The sequence below is a fragment of the Mobula birostris genome, chromosome 2 (genome assembly GCF_030028105.1).
Source record: "Mobula birostris isolate sMobBir1 chromosome 2, sMobBir1.hap1, whole genome shotgun sequence".
Lineage (NCBI taxonomy): Eukaryota > Metazoa > Chordata > Chondrichthyes > Myliobatiformes > Myliobatidae > Mobula > Mobula birostris.
The window spans coordinates 164,420,914-164,444,813 of NC_092371.1; the positions used below are offsets into that span (position 1 = coordinate 164,420,914).

At 42.8% G+C, this 23,900-nt stretch overlaps 1 protein-coding gene across 20 annotated transcripts in view; it reads left to right on the forward strand.

The window, feature by feature from the left end:
• Positions 1–23,900, forward strand: part of dst (dystonin) — a 603,331-nt gene that overhangs the window by 553,524 nt on the left and 25,907 nt on the right. For all 20 annotated transcript variants that reach the window (XM_072250685.1, XM_072250715.1, XM_072250746.1 and 17 more), the window contains 8 exons: positions 5,289–5,417; positions 8,446–8,589; positions 8,782–8,970; positions 10,598–10,724; positions 14,740–14,900; positions 16,223–16,385; positions 21,894–22,048; positions 22,293–22,367. In XM_072250685.1, the coding sequence (XP_072106786.1) occupies positions 5,289–5,417; positions 8,446–8,589; positions 8,782–8,970; positions 10,598–10,724; positions 14,740–14,900; positions 16,223–16,385; positions 21,894–22,048; positions 22,293–22,367 (1,143 nt within the window). The remainder of the gene's footprint in view (positions 1–5,288; positions 5,418–8,445; positions 8,590–8,781; positions 8,971–10,597; positions 10,725–14,739; positions 14,901–16,222; positions 16,386–21,893; positions 22,049–22,292; positions 22,368–23,900) is intronic.

Here is a 23,900-nt window from a genome sequence, read left to right on the forward strand (position 1 = left end):
AGAAAGCAGGATCTCCCAGTGGCCACACATTTTAATTCCACATCCCATTCCCATTCTGACATGTCTATCCACGGCCTCCTCTACTGTAAAGATGAAGCCACACTCAGGTTGGAAGAACAACACCTTATATTCCGTCTGGGTAGCCTCCAACCTGATGGCATGAACATCGACTTCGCTAATGCCCACCTCCCCCTCATACCCCATCCGTTATTTATTTTTATACACACATTCTTTCTCTCACTCTCCTTTTTCTCCCTCTGTCCCTCTGACTATACCCCTTGCCCATCCTCTGGGTTCCCCCCCCCCCTTGTCTTTCTTCCCCAGACCTGCTGTCCCATGATCCTCTCATATCCCCTTTGCCAATCACCTGTCCAGCTCTTGGCTCCATCCCTCCCCCTCCTGTCTTCTCCTATCATTTTGGATCTCCCCCTCCCACTTTCAAATCTCTTACTAACTCCTCTTTCAGTTAGTCCTGATGAAGGGTCTCGGCCCAAAAGGTCGACTGTACCTCTTCCTAGAGATGCTGCCTGGCCTGCTGCGTTCACCAGCAACTTTGATGTGTTTTCAGAAGTATCTGTCAGTCTTACATAGAAACATAGAAAATAGGTGCAGGAGTAGGCCATTCGGCCCTTCGAGCCTGCACCGCCATTCAGTATGATCATGGCTGATCATCCAACTCAGAACCCTGTACCAGCCTTCCCTCCATACCCCCTGATCCCTTTAGCCACAAGGGCCATATCTAACTCCCTCTTAAATATAGCCAGTGAACTGGCCTCAACTGTTTCCTGTGACAGAGAATTCCACAGATTCACCACTCTCTGTGTGAAGAAGTTTTTCCTAATCTCGGTCCTAAAAGGCTTCCCCTTTATCCTCAAGCTGTGACCCCTCGTTCTGGACTTCCCCAACATCGGGAACAATCGCCCTGCATCTAGCCTGTCCAATCCCTTTAGGATTTTATACGTTTCAATCAGATCCCCCCTCAATCTTCTAAATTCCAACGAGTATAAGCCTAGTTCATCCAGTCTTTCATCATATGAAAGTCCTGCCATCCCAGGAATCAATCTGGTGAACCTTCTTTGTACTCCCTCTATGGCAAGGATGTCTTTCCTCAGATTAGGGGACCAAAACTGCACACAATACTCCAGGTGTGGTCTCACCAAGGCCTTGTACAACTGCAGTAGTACCTCCCTGCTCCTGTACTCGAATCCTCTTGCTATAAATGCCAGCATACCGTTCGCCTTTTTCACCGCCTGCTGTACCTGCATGCCCACTTTCAATGACTGGTGTATAATGACACCCAGGTCTCGTTGCACCTCCCCTTTTCCTAATCAGCCACCATTCAGATAATAATCTGTTTTCCTGTTTTTGCCACCAAAGTGGATAACTTCACATTTATCCACATTAAATTGCATCTGCCATGAATTTGCCCACTCACCTAACCTATCCAAGTCACCCTGCATCCTCCTAGCATCCTCCTCACAGCTAACACTGCCGCCCAGCTTCGTGTCATCCACAAACTTGGAGATGCTGCATTTAATTCCCTTGTCTAAGTCATTAATATATATTGTAAACAACTGGGGTCCCAGCACTGAGCCTTGCGGTACCCCACTAGTCACTGCCTGCCATTCTGAAAAGGTCCCGTTTATTCCCACTCTTTGCTTCCTGTCTGCCAACCAATTCTCTATCCACATCAATACCTTAACCCCAATACCGTGTGCTTTAAGTTTGCACACTAATCTCCTGTGTGGGACCTTGTCAAAAGCCTTTTGAAAATCCAAATATACCACATCCACTGGTTCTCCCCTATCCACTCTACTAGTTACATCCTCAAAAAATTCTGAGATTTGTCAGACATGATTTTCCTTTCACAAATCCATGCTGACTTTGTCCGATGATTTCACCGCTTTCCAAATGTGCTGTTATCACATCTTTGATAACTGACTCTAGCAGTTTCCCCACCACCGATGTTAGGCTAACCGGTCTATAATTCCCTGGTTTCTGTCTCCCTCCTTTTTTAAAAAGTGGGGTTTTAGCCACCCTCCAATCCTCAGGAACTAGTCCAGAATCTAAAGAGTTTTGAAAAATTATCACTAATGCATCCACTATTTCTTGGGCTACTTCCTTAAGCACTCTGGGATGCAGACCATCTGGCCCTGGGGATTTATCCGCCTTTAATCCCTTCAATTTACCTAACACCACTTCCCTACTAACATGTATTTCCCTCAGCTCCTCCATCTCACTGGACCCTCTGTCCCCTACTATTTCCGGAAGATTATTTATGTCCTCCTTAGTGAAGACAGAACCAAAGTAATTATTCAATTGGTCTGCCATGTCCTTGCTCCCCATAATCAATTCACCTGTTTCTGTCTGTAGGGGACCTACATTTGTCTTAACCAATCTTCTTCTTTTCACATATCTATAAAAGCTTTTACAGTCAGTTTTTATGTTCCCTGCCAGTTTTCTCTCATAATCTTTTTTCCCCTTCCTAATTTAGCCCTTTGTCCTCCTCTGCTGAACTCTGAATTTCTCCCTGTCCTCAGGTGAGCCACTTTTTCTGGCTAATTTATATGCTTCTTCTTTGGAATTGATACTATCCCTAATTTCCCTTGTCAGCCACGGGTGCACTACCTTCCTTGATTTATTCTTTTGCCAAACTGGGATGAACAATTGTTGTAGTTCAGCCATGCGATCTTTAAATGCTTGCCATTGCATATCCACCGTCAACCCTTTAAGTGTCATTTGCCAGTCTATCTTAGCTAATTCACGTCTCATACCTTCAAAGTTACCCTTCTTTAAGTTCAGAACCTTTGTTTCTGAATTAACTGTGTCACTCTCCATCTTAATGAAGAATTCCACCATATTATGGTCACTCTTACCCAAGGGGCCTCTCACGACAAGATTGCTAATTAACCCTTCCTCATTGCTCAATACCCAGTCTGGAATAAACTGCTCTCTAGTTGCTTCCTGGACATGTTGGTTCAAAAAACCATCCCACATACATTCCAAGAAATCCTCTTCCTCAGCACCTTTACCAATTTGGTTCACCCAATCTACATGTAGATTGAAGTTACCCATTATAACTGCTGTCCTTTATTGCACACATTTGTAATTTCCTGTTTAATACCATCCCCAACCTCACTACTTCTGTTAGATGGCCTGTACACAACTCCCACCAGCGTTTTCTGCCCCTTAGTGTTATGCAGCTCTACCCATATCGATTCCACATCCTCCCGGCTTATGTCCTTCCTTTCTATTGCGTTAATCTCCTCTCTAACCAGCAACGCCACCCCACCTCCTTTTCGTTCATGTCTATCCCTCCTGAATATTGAATATCCCTGAATGTTGAGCTCCCATCCTTGATCATCCTGGAGCCATGTCTCTGTGATCCCAACTATATCATATTCATTAATAACAATCTGCACTTTTAATTCATCCACCTTGTTATGAATGCTCCTTGCATTGACACACAAAGCCTTTAGGCTCGCTTTTACAACTCTCTTAGCCCTTATACAATTATGTTGAAAAGTGGCCCTTTTTGATGCTTGCCCTGGATTTGTCGGCCTGCCACTTTTACTTTTCACCTTACTACTTTTTGCTTCTTCCCTCATTTTACACTCCTCTGTCTCTCTGCACTGGTTCCCATCCCCCTGTTGTGAACTAACCTCCTCTCGCCTAGCCTCTTTAATTTGATTCCCACCCCCCAACCATTCTAGTTTAAAGTCACCTCAGTAGCCCTCGCTAATCTCCCTGCCAGGATATTGGTCCCACTAGGATTTAAGTGTAACCCGTCCTTTTTGTACAGGTCACGCCTGCGCCAAAAGAGGTCCCAATGATCCAAAAACTTGAATCCCTGCCCCCTGCTCCAATCCCTCAGCTACGCATTTATCCTCCACCTCATCGCATTCCTACTCTCACTGTCGCGTGGCACAGGCAGTAATCCCGAGATTACTACCTTTGCGGTCCTTTTTCTCAACTCCCTTCCTAGCTCCCTATATTCTCCTTTCAGGACCTCTTCCCTTTTCCTACCTATGTCATTGGTACCTGTATATACCACGACCTCTGGCTCCTCACCCTCCCACTTCAGGATATCACGATCAGAAATATCCCAGACCCTGGCACCAGGGAGGCAAACTACCATCCGGGTCACTGGACTGCGTCCACAGAATCGCCTATCTGACCCCCTTACTATCGAGTCCCCTATCACAACTGCCCTCCTCTTCCTTTCTCTACCCTTCTGAGCTACAGGGCTGGACTCTGTGCCGGAGGCACGGCCACTGTCGCTTCCCCCAGGTAAGCTGTCCCCCCAAACAGTACTCAAACATGAGTACCTATTGTCAAGGGGCACAGCCACTTACATCTCATTCATATTGTCGTTGATGGCATGTCTGAAAATGTGAATCATTACACCCACCGGGGGCACGACATCTGAGCCTCTTCTTGTCAACCCTCCTGTATGGGGCCACCAGACAGTTGAGATTCAGATTTATTTATGACACATACTAGAAACATACAGTGAAATGCGCAGAATTTGCAGTGACAAACACAACCTAATAATGTGCTGCAGGCAGCCCCACATATTCCAGCAGTGGAATCTAAATCATTTGCCCCAACCCAACCTTGAAGGAACTGTCTGGATCGTTCATCTCACAATGCTTTCCTAGAACCTTGTAGATGTTTTGTCTTACTGGGTTCCACTTCCTGTCCAGTACAGAGGTTAAATTTTACACCTAACTACCCTGGCTGCAGATTGAGGCATCATCCCCTCCTCACCTTTCTCTCTGCCAGCAACCTCAATCATTGGACCCCCAGACAACCTTCCGTTTGCAGCGTGAAGCAAGTTTGCCCATCTTCTTGAAGTTCAAAGCCCTTTTCTCCCCTCTTCTCCTCCTAGCTATTTCAGTCAGGATGGAAATGGCTAATATGAGGGGGCATAATTTAAGGTGATTGGAAGAAAGTGTAGGAAGGGAGTATTTCAGAGTAGGTTCTTTATCCAGACTGTGGTGAGTGCATGGAACACCCTTCACGCTGTGGTGGTAGAGACATGTTCAATAGGGGCATTTAAGAAACTTAGATAGGCACAGGATGATAGAAAAGTGAGGGCTATGTGGAACGGAACGGTTAGATTGATATTAAAAAAGATTAAAATGTCGGCACAACATTGCTGGCCAAACTGCCTGTATTGTGCTATAATGCTGTATGTTCTATGCGTTTAAAGCAACTTAAAAATACACGCAGACTGCTGGCTGATAGGTTGCAAGCGTTGTGATGAATGGATGTTGTATTTACAGGCTGAGGAATTCCACTCTGCTGTGCACGTGCTGCTGGAGTGGCTGGCCGAGGCTGAGCAGGCCCTTCGTTTCCATGGAGTTCTTCCAGATGACAGTGATGCTCTCCACGCACTCATTGATCAGCACAAGGTTGGGAAAGAGCATGAGAAAATAATGTTTTTAAAAGGGCGCTTGTGCAACATGGGGATACGATTTGCAGTAAAAGTGATGGTAGACAACACTGAACCCTCTTCTACCAAATAAACCATTGGCATTGTAGTTAAGTTGCTACAATAATAACCCAGGTCTTGCAATCATGTCAGATCCTGCCGTAGTGACTGGGGAATAATCAGTTAAACAAATCTGAGGATCAAAGCTGGGTTTGGTGGTCGTGAAAGTGAAACTACCAACTGGTTGTAAAAGCTGTCAAGTCCATGAAGGAAGGTGTTGGGGTCGGGGGGGGGGGCGGTGGTGTGAAATGTACTGCTTGGTCTGGTCTATAGGTGATTTCAGGCCCATGGCAGAATGCTTGACGTGCATCTGAATGACCAGGTAATGTTACTAGGAAATTAGGAACGGGCAATCAGTGCTGAACTTGTCACCAATGCCTACCACCTGAAAGGGATAAAATTGCTGTGTAACTCGGTGACAGCAATCCCTTCAGGGTGTGCTTGATGGGTGCTGAAGAGTAATGAGGAAGTTGCATGCACACAGAGAGGATAATGAATGATTCACCAGCACAGAACGTTGGAAATCTAATTTTGTGTCTGAAGCTCTGGCTTTCTTCGACTCAATCAAGTATATCACCATCTTGCAGCAATGGATAGACCATTAGGGCTTTGTTTTATTTGGTTTATTTTGGCACATGAACCAAGATACAGTACAGGAAAAATCTTGTATACACAGATCAAATCAATTCAAGGCACACTGAGGTGGAACAAGATATAACAATAACAATGCAGAATAAAGTGTAAACCAGAAAAATGTGGTGCGGAATGCAAGTATGCAAGATAAAATGCAAGATCATAATAAATAAAGTTGTCAGGCCAAGAGTCCATCTTATTGTAGAAGAGGTCTACTCTTATAGGACTATTATTAGAAATGTACTATGTTTCCATCCTGTTGACCTCCCAGTACCTTTCAGAGAGCTAGCATGGACTCAGTGGGCAGAAAGGCTTCCTATGTTGTAAAGAAATATAAGACCATAAGACATAGAAGCAGAATTAGGCTATTTGGCCCATCTAGTCTGCTCCATAATTCCATTACAGCTAGATAGGTAGATAGACATACTTTATTGATCCCGAGGGAAATTGGGTTTTGTTACAGTTGCACCAACCAAGAACAGAGTATAAAATTATGGCTGATTTATTGTTCGTCTCAAACTGATACTCCTGCCTTCTCCCTTTAACCTTTGAAACCCTGACTAATTAAGAAAGAACCTATCCGCCTCCACTTTAAATGTACCCAATGATTTGGCCTCCAAGTCTGTCTATGCCAATAAATTACCACCCTCTAGCTAAAGAAACTTCTCCTCATCTCTAATCTAAAGGGATGTTCAGGTATTCTGAGGCTGTGACCTCTGGTCCTGGACTCCTCCACTGTAGAAAACATCCTCTCCACATCCATTCTACCTACGCCTTTCATGATAGGCTTCAGTGAGATCCCAAACCCCAGCCCCCCATTCATCTGAATTCCAGTGAGTACAGGCCCAGAGCCATCAAATACTCCTCATATGTTAACCCTTTCATTCCTGGGAGAATTCCCATAATCTTGAAATATTGGAAATGTCAAACTCAAATCAAATTATGGTTATTCTTAGCAATGCACGTCCATGTACCATTAGACTGCTGAAGAAAACCAGCTCACTGCATTTTTTTAATCTAATACAGCTGATTTGTGGTTCTTGGACTAAATATTGTTGACTGGGATAGTGATTATGAGACAGATTATTGTGCCTGTGATCTGCCATTATTATTGCTTCTGGTAATTAATCAACAGACTTTAGTGAAACCAGTTAATAGCGATTAGATGTAGGAAAGGAAGTAGAACTGGCATTTTTATGAAGCATTTCACAATCCTAAAGCACTTTGTAGCTAATTAGATACTTGTTCTTATTATTGTGATGTAGCAAATGAAGCAACAAGTATGATGATGATCATTTTAATTTACTGAAGTGATATTCTTTGAGAAATTAATATTGGGCAGGACTGTGAGGAAATTTCTGTTGTCCTTTGAGAATAGTGCTGGCTCTCTGAGAGAGTAACACTTCCTTTATAGCAGGCTAGTAGGGCAGAGCTCCCTCTGTGTTATATTGTGAGCTCATCGCTCTACAGGGCACTGTGATGGCAGCATCCACCTGTATGGCACCAGGAGGGCAGCTCTCCCCCTGTACCACACCGGGAGGGCAGCTCTCCCCCATACCACACCGGGAGGGGAGCTCTCTCCCCCTGTACCACACCGGGAGGGCAGCTCTCTCCCCCTGTACCACACCAGGAGGGCAGCTCTCCCCCCATACCACACCGGGAGGGCAGCTCTCTCCCCCTGTACCACACTGGGAGAGCAGATCTCTCCCCCTGTACCATACCTGGAGGGCAGCTCTCTCCCCCTGTACCATACCTGGAGGGCAGCTCTCTCCCCCTGTACCACACCGGGAAGGCAGCTCTCTCCCCCTGTACCACACCGGGAAGGCAGCTCTCTCCCCCTGTACCACACCGGGAGGGCAGCTCTCTCCCCCTGTACCACACCGGGAGGGCAACTCTTCCCCTGTACCACACCGGGATGGCAGCTCTCTCCCGTACCACACCGGGAGGGCAGCTCTCTCCCCCTGTACCACACCGGGACGGCAGCTCTCTCCCGTACCACACCGGGAGGGCAGCTTTCCCCCTGTACCACACCGGGAGGGCAGCTCTCTCCCCCTGTACCGCGCTCACACTGAACTGTGCCAGGAGGGCAGTGCGCCACCTGTACCACACTGAGAGGACAGTGATTATGCTGCACTGGGTTGGGGAGAGTGCGAGGTGTGATCTATACCCACTGAGTGGCCACATTGTGAAGAAAAAGGTGAATACTAAGACTTTTGCAGAAAGCATCCCCTTTTTACTGGCACATAATAGGAACCCTGTGAATTCAATTGATGTGTGTGAGAATTTTGATTGGTTTTACTTTTTCTCTCTGTAAGGAGTTTGTGAAGAAGCTGGAAGAGAAGATGACCGAGTTGAATTCGGCTGTGGGTATGGGGGAGTCCATCTTGTCCACCTGCCACCCGGACTCCATCACAACTATCAAGCATTGGATCACAATAATCCGAGCCCGTTTCGAAGAGGTAACTGTTTTGAAGTTGTGGGCAACTCGCACAAAATGCTGGAGGAACTCAGCAGGTCAGGCAGTATCTATGGAGGGGAATAAACAGTTGATGTTTCTGGCTGAGACCCTTCAGTGGAAATTGTGTATTTCTAGACGATGTTGCAGGCTCCAGAATGTTTTTGTGATGTTTTGTTTCTATGTGAAATGCCAGGTAACTGCATGGAGTAAGCAGCATCAACTGAGACTGCAAGCAGCCCTTGCTGACGTTATCTCTAATCAGGAGCTGCTGGAGAGTCTTTTGAGTTGGTTGCAGTGGGCAGAGACAATACTCACTCAGAGAGACCAAGAGCAACTTCCACAGGAGATTGAAGAAGTCAAAACACTTATTGCTGAGCACCAGGTAACCACAACCCAAACCAGCACAGTCGACTCTAGCCATGGTCCATCTGACACATTTGGATTCTCAAAGTTGATGTAGAGATTGATGAAATGTAGCATTCTTTGCTTAAATGGTCGTTTTATGTGGAATTGGGACATTCATGTGGGAAAAGTTGCTGATTCAAAACCCTGTCGCTGCGTATTTGGAGTGGTTTGGTGGAATGGGTAATCTCCCCTGAATTAGATAGGAGGAAAATCACTCAAGCTACCTCCTTGTGGCTATGTAATTGTGATATCCATTGAAAGAATGTCAACATCAAGTCATAGTAAATGTATTATCAAAGTATACACATGTCCTCATGTACAACCCTGAGATTCATTTTCTTATTGGCATTTATAGGGAAATAAAGAAATATAATAGAATATGTGAAAAACTATACATAAGTGATGACTGACAAACAACCAATGTGCCAAAGAAGACAATTTGTGCAAATAAAAAATAAATAGGTAATAGTGAGAACATGAAGTGTAGAGTCTTTGAAAGTGCGTCTGTAGGTTGTAAAATCAGCTGGGAGGTGTGGTGAGTGAGGCTATCCACTGTAGTGCAGGAGCCTGATAATTGTAGGGAAATAACTGGTGTAGAGGGCTTTGCCTGTGTTGAGCTGGGCTATATCCACCACTTTGTGTAAGGTTTTCTGTTCTTGGGCATTGGTGTTTTCATACCAGGCTGTGATACAACCAGTTACAACACCAAAAGAAGTTCGTCATAATTTTAGATGTCATACCAAAGCTATGATCTACACAGACTTCAAAGAAAGTAAGGGATGGTTGATTGAGACCTCTCTTCTTTATAATCAGAAAGATTGACAATAATCATTTTGTACATATTTGTATAAAGTACATCTCTGTTATATACAAGTACCTTGCATTCATGTACCTACAGCTCTATAAAACTCTGATTAGACCACACATGGAGTATTATGTTCAGTTCTGTATTATGTTAGAAAGAGGTTTACCAGGATGCTGTCTGGATTAGAGAGCATGTCGTAAGAGGAAAGGTCGTGTAAGCTAGGGCTTTTCTCTTTGGTGCCAAGGAGGGTGAAAGGCAACTGTACAGAGGATATAAGATGATAAAAGCCATTGATACATTGACGATAAAAGCCTTTTTCCCAGTGGGGATTGGCAAATACAAGAGGGCATAATTTTAAGGTGACAGGAGGAGAGTATAGGGAGGATGTCAAGGGGTATGTTTGTTACAGAGTGGTGAGCGCGTGGAACTCACTGCCAGGAATGGTGATAGAGGCAGATACATTAGGGACATTTAAAGAGACCCGAGGCTTTTTTTTTTAAAGAAAATGGCGGGCTAGATGGGAGGGAAGCATTGGACTGATCTTGGACTAGGTTTAAAGATCAGCACAACATTGTGGATTGAAGAGCCTGTATCATGGTGTGGTGTTCTGTGTCCTATGAAAATCAGACGAAGTACCTCCTCATGGCCATCTAGTTGCAATACCGACTGAAAGAAGCGGGTGCTTGATTACAACCTTCAGTCCTTCTAATTAGAAGTACTGGTGATAATTATTTTATACATACTTGTGTGAATGAACTGTGGCACCACATTTTGTTAAGTGGGGTACTTTTAATTTCAGACCTTCATGGAGGAAATGACCAGGAAGCAACCAGATGTGGATAAGGTCACAAAGACATACAAGAGGAAAGCTGCAGAACCAACCCAGATCACATCCAACATACCTGTCATAGAGAAAGGAAGGTCAAGTGAGTAGTATTTACATTTTATTTCAGGGGTGTTTCTCATTTTCATTGCTTTTTTTTTACTCTGGGGGTTGAATGGGAAGCAAGCCTCAAGTGATGGGTCAATTGCTAATGTAGAGTCACGGGACACTGCAGGTCCCAGAATCTTCAGTCCCTTGTCTATCTATGTTAGCAACAATTAGCAAATGGTTGGTAATGTACAAATGCAAGAGACTGGAGATTTTGAAATCTAGAGCCACAAACGATCTGTGTGTCCAGTGGATGCTTGGGGTTCGGAGGTGGTCTGTGGCCCTGACGTTGGAGGATTGTCTGTGAGAGAGTGGATGGAAGAGAGGAAAGGGGCTTTGTTTGCTGTTGTTCTGCTGAACTTTGTGGGTTGCTGTGTTGGCGCTGGAAATGTGTGATGACCCTTGCGGGCTGTCCCCAGCACGTTCTTAGGTTATGTTGGTTGTTAATGCAAACAATACAATGCATTTCACCTTTGACGCCCTTACTAATCAAGAATGTATGAATCTCCAACTAAATATAATAATGACTTGGCCTCCACAGCTGTCCATGACAATGAATTCCATAGAGTCACTACCCTCTGGCTAAAGAATTCCTCCTTATCTCTGTTCTAAAGGGACTTCTGTTCTGAGCTGTGCCCTCCAGTCCTGGACTCTCCCATTCTCTACTGAGTCAATTAGTACTGTAGTTATACACTGAATACATCCTGATCAGGAGAAAATATTTGAATCAAATTTCTCTGTGGCTATCTGATACATGGAACAACAGTGACCACCCATATGGATAAGCATTTGTCCTGTGGAGGATGAGGACTCCTCCGAAGTGATTTGAATGCTCAGATACAAGTGGGTTTTATTGTAGGAATGCAGTCGTGCCAACTCCAGAGCTATGGCAACTGGAAAATCTGTTTTTGTAGTTCTGTTCAGTGAGTTCCAGAACATCCCATCTACGTCCATGAGTTGCCTTGAAAAAATTAATTAGTCACCAATTGAAGATGGATGAAGATTAGAGCTTAAGCATTTGAATTATCTGATAATATCGCAATCAGCTTGGATTCCATGAGGTGGCACAGTAGCATAGTGGTTGGCGCAGTGATTTACAGCACTGGCTGTAAGATCAGGTTTCATTTCCCACCACTGAGTCTACTTTTTTTCCATGATCGCATGATATTCCTCAGGGTGCTCTAGCTTCCTTCCACATTCTAAAGATAATACAGTTATATTTCGTGAGTTATGGGCATGCTACATTGGCGCTGGAAGTGTGGCGACAATTGCAGGCTGCCCAGCACAATCCTCACTGACTTGATTTGACACAAACGACATATTTCCCTATGTGCTTTGCTGTTTCAATGTACATATGACAAATAAAGCTAACCTTTATATAGTTTTCTTACCTTGGCACCAAACAGTGCACCAAAGGATCAGGCTTTTCATCCCATGATGTCTGTACCAACCATGATGATATTTTAAACTAATCTCATCTCCCTGCACGCAGTCTATATCTGTCCATTCTCTCGATGTTCATGTGCCTTTTAAACGTCACTATCTTATCTGTTTGTACCATCTTCCCTGCAAGTGCCTTGCAAGTAGTTAAAAAACAAGCAACTCTCAAAACTCCTTTGAGCAATCCTCCACTCATCTTAAACCTCTGCCCTTTAGTATCTGACATTTCTGACATGACCAATCACGTCTCCTTTACTTTCATAGATACCTCTTAGCCTCTGACATTTTCAGTGTAATCAGTCCTAGCTTGTCCAACCTTTGTTTAGAGCTAGTACTCTCTAACTTAGGCAACATACTGGTGAGCCTTCTTCTGCACCATCTCCAGAGCTTCCACATTCTTTCTGTAATGTCAGGACCAGACCTGCATGGAATCCTCCAAGTGTAGTGTGATCAAAGTTTTGTGCATTATGTACATTGTCTTTACAACCCTTGTATTGCCACTTTCTGGGATCTATAGACTTGCACTCCAAGATGTCTCTGTACATCAGTGCTTCTAAAATTCCTGCCGTTTACTGAATACTCTGCTCTTGCATATGACCTCCCAGAGTGCAACACCTCAAGTGTGCCTGGATTAAACTCCATCTGCCTTTTCTCTGCTCATGTTTCCAGCTGATGTTTCCTGCTTTATACTTTGTCAACCTTCTTCACCATCCAAACACCATGAGTTTTTGTCTGTAAACTTAGTAATAAGCCCACCTACCCTCGGTAGCCACTTTATTAGGTCCCTCCTGTACCTAATAAAGTGGCCATTAAGTGTATGTTCATAGTGTTCTGCTGTTGTAGCCCGTCTACTTAAAGGTACAATGTGTTGTGCATTCAGAGATGCTCTTCTGCACACCACTGTTGTAATGTGTGGTTACTTGAGTTACTGTCACCCGCCTATCAGCTTGAACCAGTCCGGCCTCTGACCTCTCTCGTATTAACAAGTCATTTTCACCCTCAGAACTGCCACTCACTGGATGTTTTTTTTGTTTCTTGCACCGTTCTCCGTAAACTCTGGAGATTGCTGTGCATGAAAATCCCAGGAGGTCAGGTTTCTGAGGTGCTCAAACCACTCTATCTGGCACCAACAATCATTCCACAGTCAAATAACTAAGATAACATTTCTTCCCTATTCTGACATCTGGTTTGACAACAATTCCACCTCTTACATGCTTTTATGCATTGAGTTGCTGCCACATAATTGGCTGATTATGTATTTGCATTAACAAGTGGTTGTACAGGTGTACCTATTAAAGTGGCCACTGAATACACGTTTTCATCTTAATCATTTACTTAAATCACAGCCAAAAGAATTCGCTGCACCGATTCCAGTGTTATACCACTGGTCGTAGACTTCCAATCAGAATAACACCCCTTCACTACTACCTTCTGTCTTTTATATCCAAACCAATTTTGAATCCAGTCTGCCAGTCTGTGTAGATCCCATGTACATTCATTTTCTGGATCAACCTACCATCAGATACATTGTCAAATACTTTCCTAAAGCCTATATGGATAACATCCACTGCCCTACCCTCATCAATCATCTTAATAACCTCCTGAAAAATAAACAAGCCAAGTTTGTAAGGCATGGGCACCCATGGACTAAGTCACGTTGATTATTCCTAATGAATCCATGCTTTTCCAGACGTGAGTATATCCTATTTCAGGGAATCTTCTCCATTAATTTCTCCAGCACCAATCTAAGGCTTAATGGCCAATAATATCTTGGTATGTCCCTATTACCCCCCTTAAACAAAGGAATAACATTAACTATTCTCCACTCCTCTTAACTCACCAGTGGTGAAGGAAACTGCAAAGCTCTCACTGAAAGTGGTAAGTAGCCCAGACTCAGTAAGGAATGGCAACAAGTTGGAGCTGAACCTAGAACGTTACAGCATAGTACAGGCCTTCAGCCCTCAATGTTGTGCTGACATTTTAACCTAAATCTTAGCTCAATCTAATGCTTCCCTCTCACATAGTCCTCCATTTTTCTTTCATCTGTGTGCCTATATAAGAGTTGCTTAAATATCCCAAATGTATCTGCCTCCGCTACCATCCCTGACAACACATTCCACATGCCTACAACTCGCTGTATATTAAAAAAAGTTACCTCCTGACATCCTCCATATACCTTAAAACACCTTAAAATTCTGCCCCTGGAAATATGAATAATGGGAAGGCAACATAAGTTTATGGTAAAACGTAAGATTGCGTGAGCTGTATGATGTTGGTGCATTTCATCCTAGCTTGGAACTTGAAGAGCAGAAATTATGTTTCTCAAAACCCTGGAAAGTAATTACTTTTTATTGGGGATAATTACACCCATTGAGAATATGGCAGTGCTGAGCCATCGGGTTATACTTGCAGTTTAATGCATTGGGACTTACACCTAACGAGTTGTCGTTTGCCACGAGGAGAGCTTGTGATGATGGTGGGTAACCCAGTTTCCATTGGGATGGCAGTAGTAAGGCTGACTGAATAAGAATTAATCCTGCAGTTAAATAATTATCCCACTTCTCTCATAGGGAAACGACTCCCAACACGGGCTCTGTATTCACCAGCAACCCAGACTATTGAAAGTAAAAATCCACGTGCGAATCTCCTGGTTAGCAAGTGGCAGCAAGTGTGGCTGTTGGCACTGGACAGGCGGCGGAAGCTCAATGATGCACTGGATAGGCTGGAGGAGGTAAACGTCTCAAAATCACAGCTGGGTGAATGGAAGGATGTCAACTTTTAAGCTTGTGTTCTCGTAAGGGGGACATGGTAGCATAGTGTTTACTGCACAGATGACCCAGGTTCAATTCCTTCTGCTGTCTGTAAGGAGTTTGTACGTTCTGTCTGTGACTGCGTGGGTTTCCTCTGGGTGCACCGGTTTCCCCCCACAGTCCAAAGACATACTGGTTGGTAGGTTACTCAGTTGATAGGTTATCGGGTCATCTGTACTGTAAATTGTTCTGTGATTAGGCGAGGGTTTAATCGCGGGATTGCTGGGCAGCGTGGCTGGAAGGGCAGGAAGGGCCCGTTCCACATTGTATTTCAATAAATAAAAATAAATAAATAAATGAATGAAACAAAGGCACTTCAAATATTTTATATTAATATACCAATTCAGTTTTGTGTTGAAAATCTCTTTGGTGTGAGTTTCTGACTCTCCTATGTGAGAATTTCTTAGGTGATAGTAAGCAGTTTCTCCAAAACTTGTTCCTTGTTAAAATTTTCTAGGTCTCAAAGCAATCTCCAAAATTTTACATAATAAGCCTTATGGCTTCATTTACTAATCATATTTCATGAAATTTTTGTTGTTTCGACCCAAACAAATCTTAGGGGGAGATTATGGGTATTTTTCCCTGATCCTATTTTATTACCCTTCTGTTTTGAAGAAAATTATGGAAATCTTGTGCGGTTTACTTTGTTGGATGGTATGCAGTGTTTTCTGATTAACATTACATTTTGTGTTAAATATATTCAGCACAGATGTAGGGAATGATAACTTACCCATGTACAGTATTACTTTTGTTCCATTGATTTATGTATACAGAGCTCTCAGTCACAAAGATCAAAGCTGGTAAATAACTAGGATTAAATATGCATAACAAATATCTGCTCTAATCATGCAAGTCAAATATTTTAATATTTTTGTAAGTGACCGATTGAGATGCCGTGTCGAGCTTGTTTACTTTATTTGGCAAACCAATTGTTTCCTTCTTAATAATATATTATGAATTCAAATACTTCGGTGCCGTAAATATTTAAGGAATTTATTTGAAAGTAAATGGTTTTGTAACTTGCTTCGTTTGGAATTTGCATTGTCTTGCTGATATCTCACTGCAGTATTTATTCTTTCAAGTCTTTCATGGGAGTTTGTAGCCATGTTTTCTTTTTAAAACAAGGGAGCAAATTTTCCCCCCTATCCTTTAAAAGTGGTCGAAGTAATTTTATTCAAATTATTTGAGTTATTTCTAAATGTGAAACTTCCAGAGAGTTGACACAATTTTGCTTCCATCGCAGCTGAGAGAATTTGCCAATTTTGATTTTGACGTTTGGCGAAAGAAGTACATGCGATGGATGAACCACAAAAAATCCAGAGTAATGGACTTCTTCAGGCGCATCGATAAGGATCAAGACGGGAAAATCACAAGACAAGAATTTATTGATGGAATTCTCTCTTCAAGTGAGTTTTGAAAACCACTTTCAGTACCAGCTAAAAGAGCCCCCTTGTTTCTTAAGCATGATAAAATTACTAATATATAACAACTTAAATTCTATAGCACCTTGAACATATTTCTGTGCAGCACATAAAGGGTCCTTTGCTCCATATTATGAGACCAAAAGATATAGAAGCAAATTAGGCCATTTGACCCATCGCGTCTCCCCTGCCATCTGATCGCAGCCGATTTATTTTCGCTCTCAGCCGCATTCACCTGCTGTCTCCCCATATCACTGATGCCTTTACTAATCAAGAACCTCTCAACCTCCACTTTGAATATACTCAATTACTAGGCCTCCACAGTCATCTGTACCAATGAATTCCACAGATTCACACCCTCTAACTGAATAACTTCCTCCTCATCTTTGTCCTAAAGGGACATCTTTCTATTCTCAGGCTGCGCCCTCTGGTCTATTGGAAATATCCTCTCCACGTCCACTCTATTGTGGCCTTTCTTGGTACCAGCTTTCTAAATGAGCAATTCCATTTCCTGTCCTGCAATTTTTCAGATTTTTCCATCTCACGCCCACCAAAAGACTGATAGGAATTCCACTTCCTGACTTCCATTACTCCTTTCTTTGCTCTCCTGCTGCAAGTTTTGTTTGTAAGACCTCTGGTTAATGGCTCACTAAGTGCTAATTTTCTATTTTTGTCTTCATCACTTTCAAAGTCAACAACATAAATGGGAAATGAACTATTGCCTACTGAAAGTTTTCCACTTGAAATTTGACTTTCCTTTTCTGTCTTTGGATGTTACCAAGGGTACCAAATGCCTCCACTGTTTCTCTGATCTAGAGCCTGCTGCGAGAGCATAGGGGTTAGGGCTCAAGGTGTCGGAGTTCGGAGTTCATTCCCAGTGTCCTTTGTAAACAGTTTGTACGTCCTCCCCATGGAAAGTGTGGGTTTTCTCTGGGTCCTCCTGTTTCCTCCCACAGTCCAAAGACATACTGGTTAATAGGTAAATTGGCCATGGTAAATTGTCCTATGATTGAACTACTGTTAAACGGAGGAGGAAATGTTAGCTAGACCATATGCTCAAAGGGTATATTCCTTGCTGTATCTCTAAATGAATAAAAATAAATACATTTCCAGTTTAATGATACATAATAAAGTTGAGACAAAGGAGTGAAATCCCTGTTGATGACACTGTGTAGTTTTATTGGACTAGTACTTGGGCGAGTCTAGACCTATATTTCTAGTGACAGAAATTCCAAATGTAACACAAAATTTATAAGGATGTTGCTGCAACTTGAGGACCTGTGTTATAGGGAAAGGTTGAATAGTCTTAGAAAAGTACAGCACAGAAATAGGCCCTTTGGCTTATTTGGTCCATACCAAAAAATTCAAACTGCCTATTTCCATCAACCTGCACTGGGACTACAGCTGTCTATACCCCTACCATCCATGTACCTATCCAAACTTCCCATAAATGTTGAAATTGAGCTGGCATGCACCACTTGTGCTGGCAGCTTGTTTGACACTCTCGAGTGAAGAAGTTTCCCTTCATGTTCTCCGAAAACTTTTCACCTTCAGCCTTAACCCATGACCTCTTGTTGTAGTCCCTCCCAACCTCAGTGGAAAAAGCCTGCTTGCATTTACCTCATCTATACCTCTCATAATTTTGTATACCTCTATCAAATCTCCTCTCAATCTTCTACGTTCCAAGGAATAAAGTCGTAACCTGTTCAATCTTCTCTTATAACTCAGGTCCTCCATCCTGGCAACATCCTTGTAAATTTTCTCTGTACTTGTTATCTACATCTTTCCTGTAGGTAGATGACAGAAACTGCACACAATATTACAATAAGGCTTCACCAATGTCTTATACAACTTTAGCATTGCATCCTATCTCCTGTACTCAGTACTTTGATTTATGAAGGCCAACGTGCCAAAAACTTTCTTTACAACCTTATCTACCTGCGACGCCACTTTCAATGAATTATGAACAATGTATTCCCAGATCCCTTTGTTCTACTGCACCCCTTAGTTCTCTACCATTCCACTGTGTAAGACCGACCCTGGTTGGTCCTATTGAAGTGCGACACCTTTGCACTTGTCTACATTAAATTCCATCTGCCATTTTTCCAGCTGGTCCAGATCCCTCTGCAAGCCATCATAGCTTTCCTTAGTGTCCACTACACACCCAATCTTTGTGTCATCTGCAAAAGAACCAGTAACCACATTAACATCCAGATTATTGATATAAATGTCAAACAACAACGTACCCAGCACTGATCTCTGCAGCACACCACTAGTCATTGGCCTCCAGTCAGAGATGCACCCATCTACTACCACTCCCTGGCTTCTCCCATTTACTACCTCATCCTGAATGCCAGAGCGACTGAGCCCTCTTGACCAGCCTCCCTTGTGGGACCTTGCCTGATGTCTTGCCAAAGTCCACCCAGACAACATCAGCTGCCTTGCCTTCATCCACTTTCCTGGTAACATCTTCAAAAAAACTATATAAGATTGGTTAGACACCACCTACCACACACAAAGCCATGCGGACTATCCTTAATCAGTCCATGACAGTCCAAATACTTATATGTCCAATCCTTTAGAATACTTTACCACTTCTGATGTCCGGCTCACCAAACTATAATATTCTGATTTATATTTAGAGCCTATCTTAAACAACGTTGGCTATCCTCTAATCCTCCGGTACCTCACCTGTCACTATGGATGCTTTAAGTATGTCTGCTAGAGCCCCAGCAATTTCTGCACTTGCCTCCGGTAGGATCCGAGGAAACACCTTGTCAGGCCCTGGGGATTTATCCATCCTGATTTGTCTCTTGGATTAAAAATGTGTTTTCTCATGTGACTATGTTTTTTTTCCCCTTTCTCATTATTTTGAATGCACATATGTGTTTTTGCACCTTGGCCCCAGAGGAACACTGTCTCGTTCAGCTGTATCCATGTGTGGTTTGATTGATAGTTAAACTTGATTTGATTTGAAACTCACTCTTCCTTCAGTTAGTCCTGACGAAGGGTCTCGGCCTGAAACGTCGACTGCACCTCTTCCTACAGATGCTGCCTGGCCTGCTGCGTTCACCAGCAACTTTGATGTGTGTTGCTTGATTTGAAACACCTCTTTTTCTGTAGTCTGTACACAGTCCATAAAGTTGATGCCACTTTGCCTCATTTCTCTAGGCTCTGTGTCTATCTCCTGAGTAAATACAGATGTAAAAAAATAATTTAAGATCTCCCCCCATCTCTTTTGGCTACTCAAATGGATTACTATCCTAATCTTCCGGAGGAACAATTTGACCCTTGCAATGCTTTTGCTCTCAACACATCTGCAGAATCCCTTAGGATTTTCCTTCACCTTGTCTGCTTGAGCAACTTCATGCCTTCTTTTAGCCCTCCTGATTTCTTTCTTCAGTGTTCTCTTGCATTTCTTGTACTGCATAAGCACCTCATTTGTTCCTACTTGCCTATACCTGCTATGCACCTCCTTTTCTCTCTTAACCAGGGCCGCAGTATCTCTTGAAAACCAAGGTCCCCTACACCTGTTATCTTTACCTTTTATCTTTACCTTTTATTTTGACAGGCTTTGTACTCTCAGAATTTCACTTTTGAAGGCCTCCCACTTGCCAAGTATGCCTTTGCCAGAAAACAACCTGTGCCAATCCACACTTGCCCGATCCTTTCTGATACCATCAAAATTGGCCTTTCTCTAATTTAGAATCTCAACCTGTGAACCAGGCCTATTGTTTTGCATATTTATTTTGAAACTAATGGCATTATGATCACTAAATGCAGAGTGTTCCCCTACACAAACTTCTGTCACCTGCCCTGTCTCACTCCCTAATAGCAGATCAAGTATCACACACCCTCTCTTGGGACTTCTATGTACTGATTAAGAACCTTCCCTGAACACATTTGACAAACTCCTATTCCATCTAATCCTGTTACAGTGTGGGAGTCCCAGACAATATGTAAAAAGTATTTTCACCTACTATAATAACCTTATGTTTCTTCTAACTGTCTGTGATCTCTTTATAAATTTGTTCCTCTAAATTCCACGGACTGTTGGGTGGTCTGTAATGTAGCCCCATTAACATAGTTATACCTTTCTTATTTCTCACTTCCATCCATAACGCCTCACCAGACGAGTTATCCAATCAGTCCTGACAGAGCACTGCTGTGACATTTTCCCTGACTAGTAACGCTACCCCTTCTCCTTTAACTTTCCCACTCTGTCGCATCTAAAACAATGGAATTCCGGAATACTGAGCTGCAACCAAGTCTCACTAATGGCTACAAATGTCATAATTCTGGGTGTTGATCCATGCCCGAATTTCATCTGCCTTTCCTACAATACTTCTTGCATTGAAATATAGTTTAGGATTTTATTCCATAGAGCATTGGAGAATGATGGAGATGTAGCATACAAAATTGTGAGCGGTATTGATAGGGTAAATGTAAGCAGGCTTTTTCCACTGAGGTTGAATGAGGTCTTGGGTTCAGAGTGAATGTGGAAATATTTCAAGGGACCTTGAGGGGGAAACAGAGGATGGTGCAAGTGCGGAACAAACTGCTCGCGGAAGTGATGGATGCGATTTTGACTTCAACGTTGAGGAGAAGTTTGGATGAGTACATAAGTGGGAGGTGTGTGGAGGGCAGTGCTCCAGGTGGAGGCTGATGGGACTACACAGAGTAACGTTTAGCCTGGACTAGATGGGCCTTAAGGCCTGTTTCTCTGCAGCATGCTCTACAGCTCTATGACAAGGGACTTTAAATTCTGCTCATTAAATAAATCTAGAATAAAACAGTGGATTAAAAGTAGTGATCATGAAACTACTGTTGTCAGAATCCTACTGGTTCACTTGTATCCTACAGGAAGGGAAATCTGCTGACCCGCCTAAATGTGATCCCAGACTCAGAGAATGATGTTGATGTTCAGTTGCCCTCTGAGGTGGCCTCCGCTCAAGAGTAATTCAGGGTGGGAAGTATTTGCTTACTTTGCCAACCATGCCCGTGAATGGAACAAAAATGTTTCAGTAAAGCATTATTCTGTTGATCTTCCCATCAGTCTAGTTGCCCGCAACCACCAAGGGAAATTTGATACCGAGACCTGATTTAACTTCAGCTGACACTGGCCAATCTCTGCTTGCATATTCTAACACACATTTCCTCATGAAGGGCTGTCATATAAACCTCAGCAGTTCTCTTTCATCCTTTTAGCCCAGCGGCACTGGAGTTCTCTTCTGCCACTTGGCTGAGATGTACTGGCTCAGCACAAAATGCGAATTGAGTTAATGACTTTCCCAATCCCCAAATAATACCTCAGCCCGAATCACTCTGAACCTGACTTCCAGCAAGTCATTTGCAGTAAGAAGTTAATAATTAATGAAACCATATCTATCATGTTGCTATATAGACATTTAGTTTTCTACAATAGTTTAACAGAAAAGAAAGTTATGAAAATAATTAACCAATGGGGAATATGTTTATTGCATTGTTCTGCAGAGTTTCCGACCAGCCGCCTGGAAATGAGTGCTGTGGCAGACATATTTGACCGAGATGGAGACGGTTACATTGATTATTATGAATTTGTAGCAGCACTTCATCCCAATAAGGATGCCTACAAACCTCTTACTGATGCCGACAAAATAGAGGATGAGGTATACCATCATTGTTTACAGAATTTAAACTTTATTTCCCAGAATGACGGCGCATGATACAGGAATATTTGTGTGATACTTTATTCTAGCAGTCAATTCTTTTCTGATTGTTAAAGGTGATTATATTTTTCAAATATTATGTATGATTTTCTGCTGTTGCAATGTTCTCTGTTTGACCTTCATTAAGCATAAAATGCCCTTGACCTCACTAGTTGTCACAACCCTGCATTATACTTTATTGTAGGTCACACGGCAAGTTGCAAAATGTAAATGTGCAAAGCGGTTTCAGGTGGAGCAGATTGGAGAGAACAAATATAGGGTGAGTTTTTGAGCTTTTACCATACCTGAGGGCGAGGTCAAATCATTACCTGAGTGTTTCAGTCTTTACTGCACCTGAGGGTGAGGCCATTACCTGAGTGTTTCAGTCTTTACCTGAGTATATTACCTGAATGTTTCACTCTTTACCGTACCTGAGTGTAGGTCAAACCATTACCTGAGTGTTTCAGTCTTTACCATACCTGAGTGTAGGTCAAACCATTACCTGAGTGTTTCAGTCTTTACCGTACCTGAGGGTGAGGCCATTACCTGAATGTTTCACTCTTTACCATACCTGAGTGTAGGTCAAACCATTACCTGAGTGTTTCAGTCTTTACCATACCTGAGTGTGAAGCCATTACCTGAATGTTTCAGTCTCTACCATACCTGAGTATGAGGACATTACCTGGATGTTTCAGTCTTTACCATACCTGAGTGTGAAGCCATTACCTGAGTGTTTGAGTCTCTACCATACCTGAGTGTTGCAGTCTCTACCATACCTGGGGGTCAAACCATTACCTGAGTGTTTTAGTCTTTACTGCACCCGAGTGTGAGGCCATTACCTGAGTGTTTCAGTCTTTACCACACCTGGGGGTCAAACCATCACCCAAGCTTTCAGTCCTTTCTGTACCTGAGGGTAGGGTCAAGACATTACCTGTGTGACTGTAAAGGTTTCGTGAAAAAAACAGCAGTTAAAAGTAGCTTCAGTTAACAGCCAGAAGTGGATCTGTGAAGGAGATGACTTATCACTAAACCAATATTATTTCTATCAAGTGTTCTGTTTTGAACTTGTAATTGGAATGCCAAGGTTGTGGAGGGAAATGCCTAAATATTTACTTTTTTAGTGATAGCAGTGGGCAATTAGCTTTAATTTAGGAACAACCAAGGAACAGAATCCAATTAAGCAACAAGTGATCTAAATTTGAAAGAGCATTTAAAGAAACAGGGGATGCAACTTAAAACAGTGAAATATTCCTGATTTCCTGAGTCCTTATCCCACTAAAAGTGTTTCGTAGTTTCAACTCTGATTAATTAACTTGTTAATATATGTATCTGGCTACTGTTCAGGTTTGTTGTCATTCAACCATACCCATGATTACAGCCAAATGAAACGTCAATCCTCTGGAGCCAAGTTGCAAAACATAGAAGATATGATTGCAACCCAGCACATACAGACACAAAGTGATATTAGCACAGGACCAGGGGTGGTATGGTCACTTAGAATGCTCTTAGGATTACATACCACAATTCTGCTTTGGGCACGAGCAGATCTATAGGGTAAGGTGAAACAGAGCACTTGACATCCATCAAATCCACTCCCAGGAAGGACCACTGTGTTCATATGTAGAAAAGGAGGGGAAGTCTGCACAGAATATTCGTTAACTTTTTCTGTTAAAACTTTCCCATGTTATGTTAAATAATTATTGTTGAAGAAAGTTCACAGCTTTGCATGGAAATGGAAATTTCCAAGTTTTCACTCCCTGTGCATGTGCATGGAGAATACTCTGGTAATGGGCAGAAGGCACGAGAATGGGGT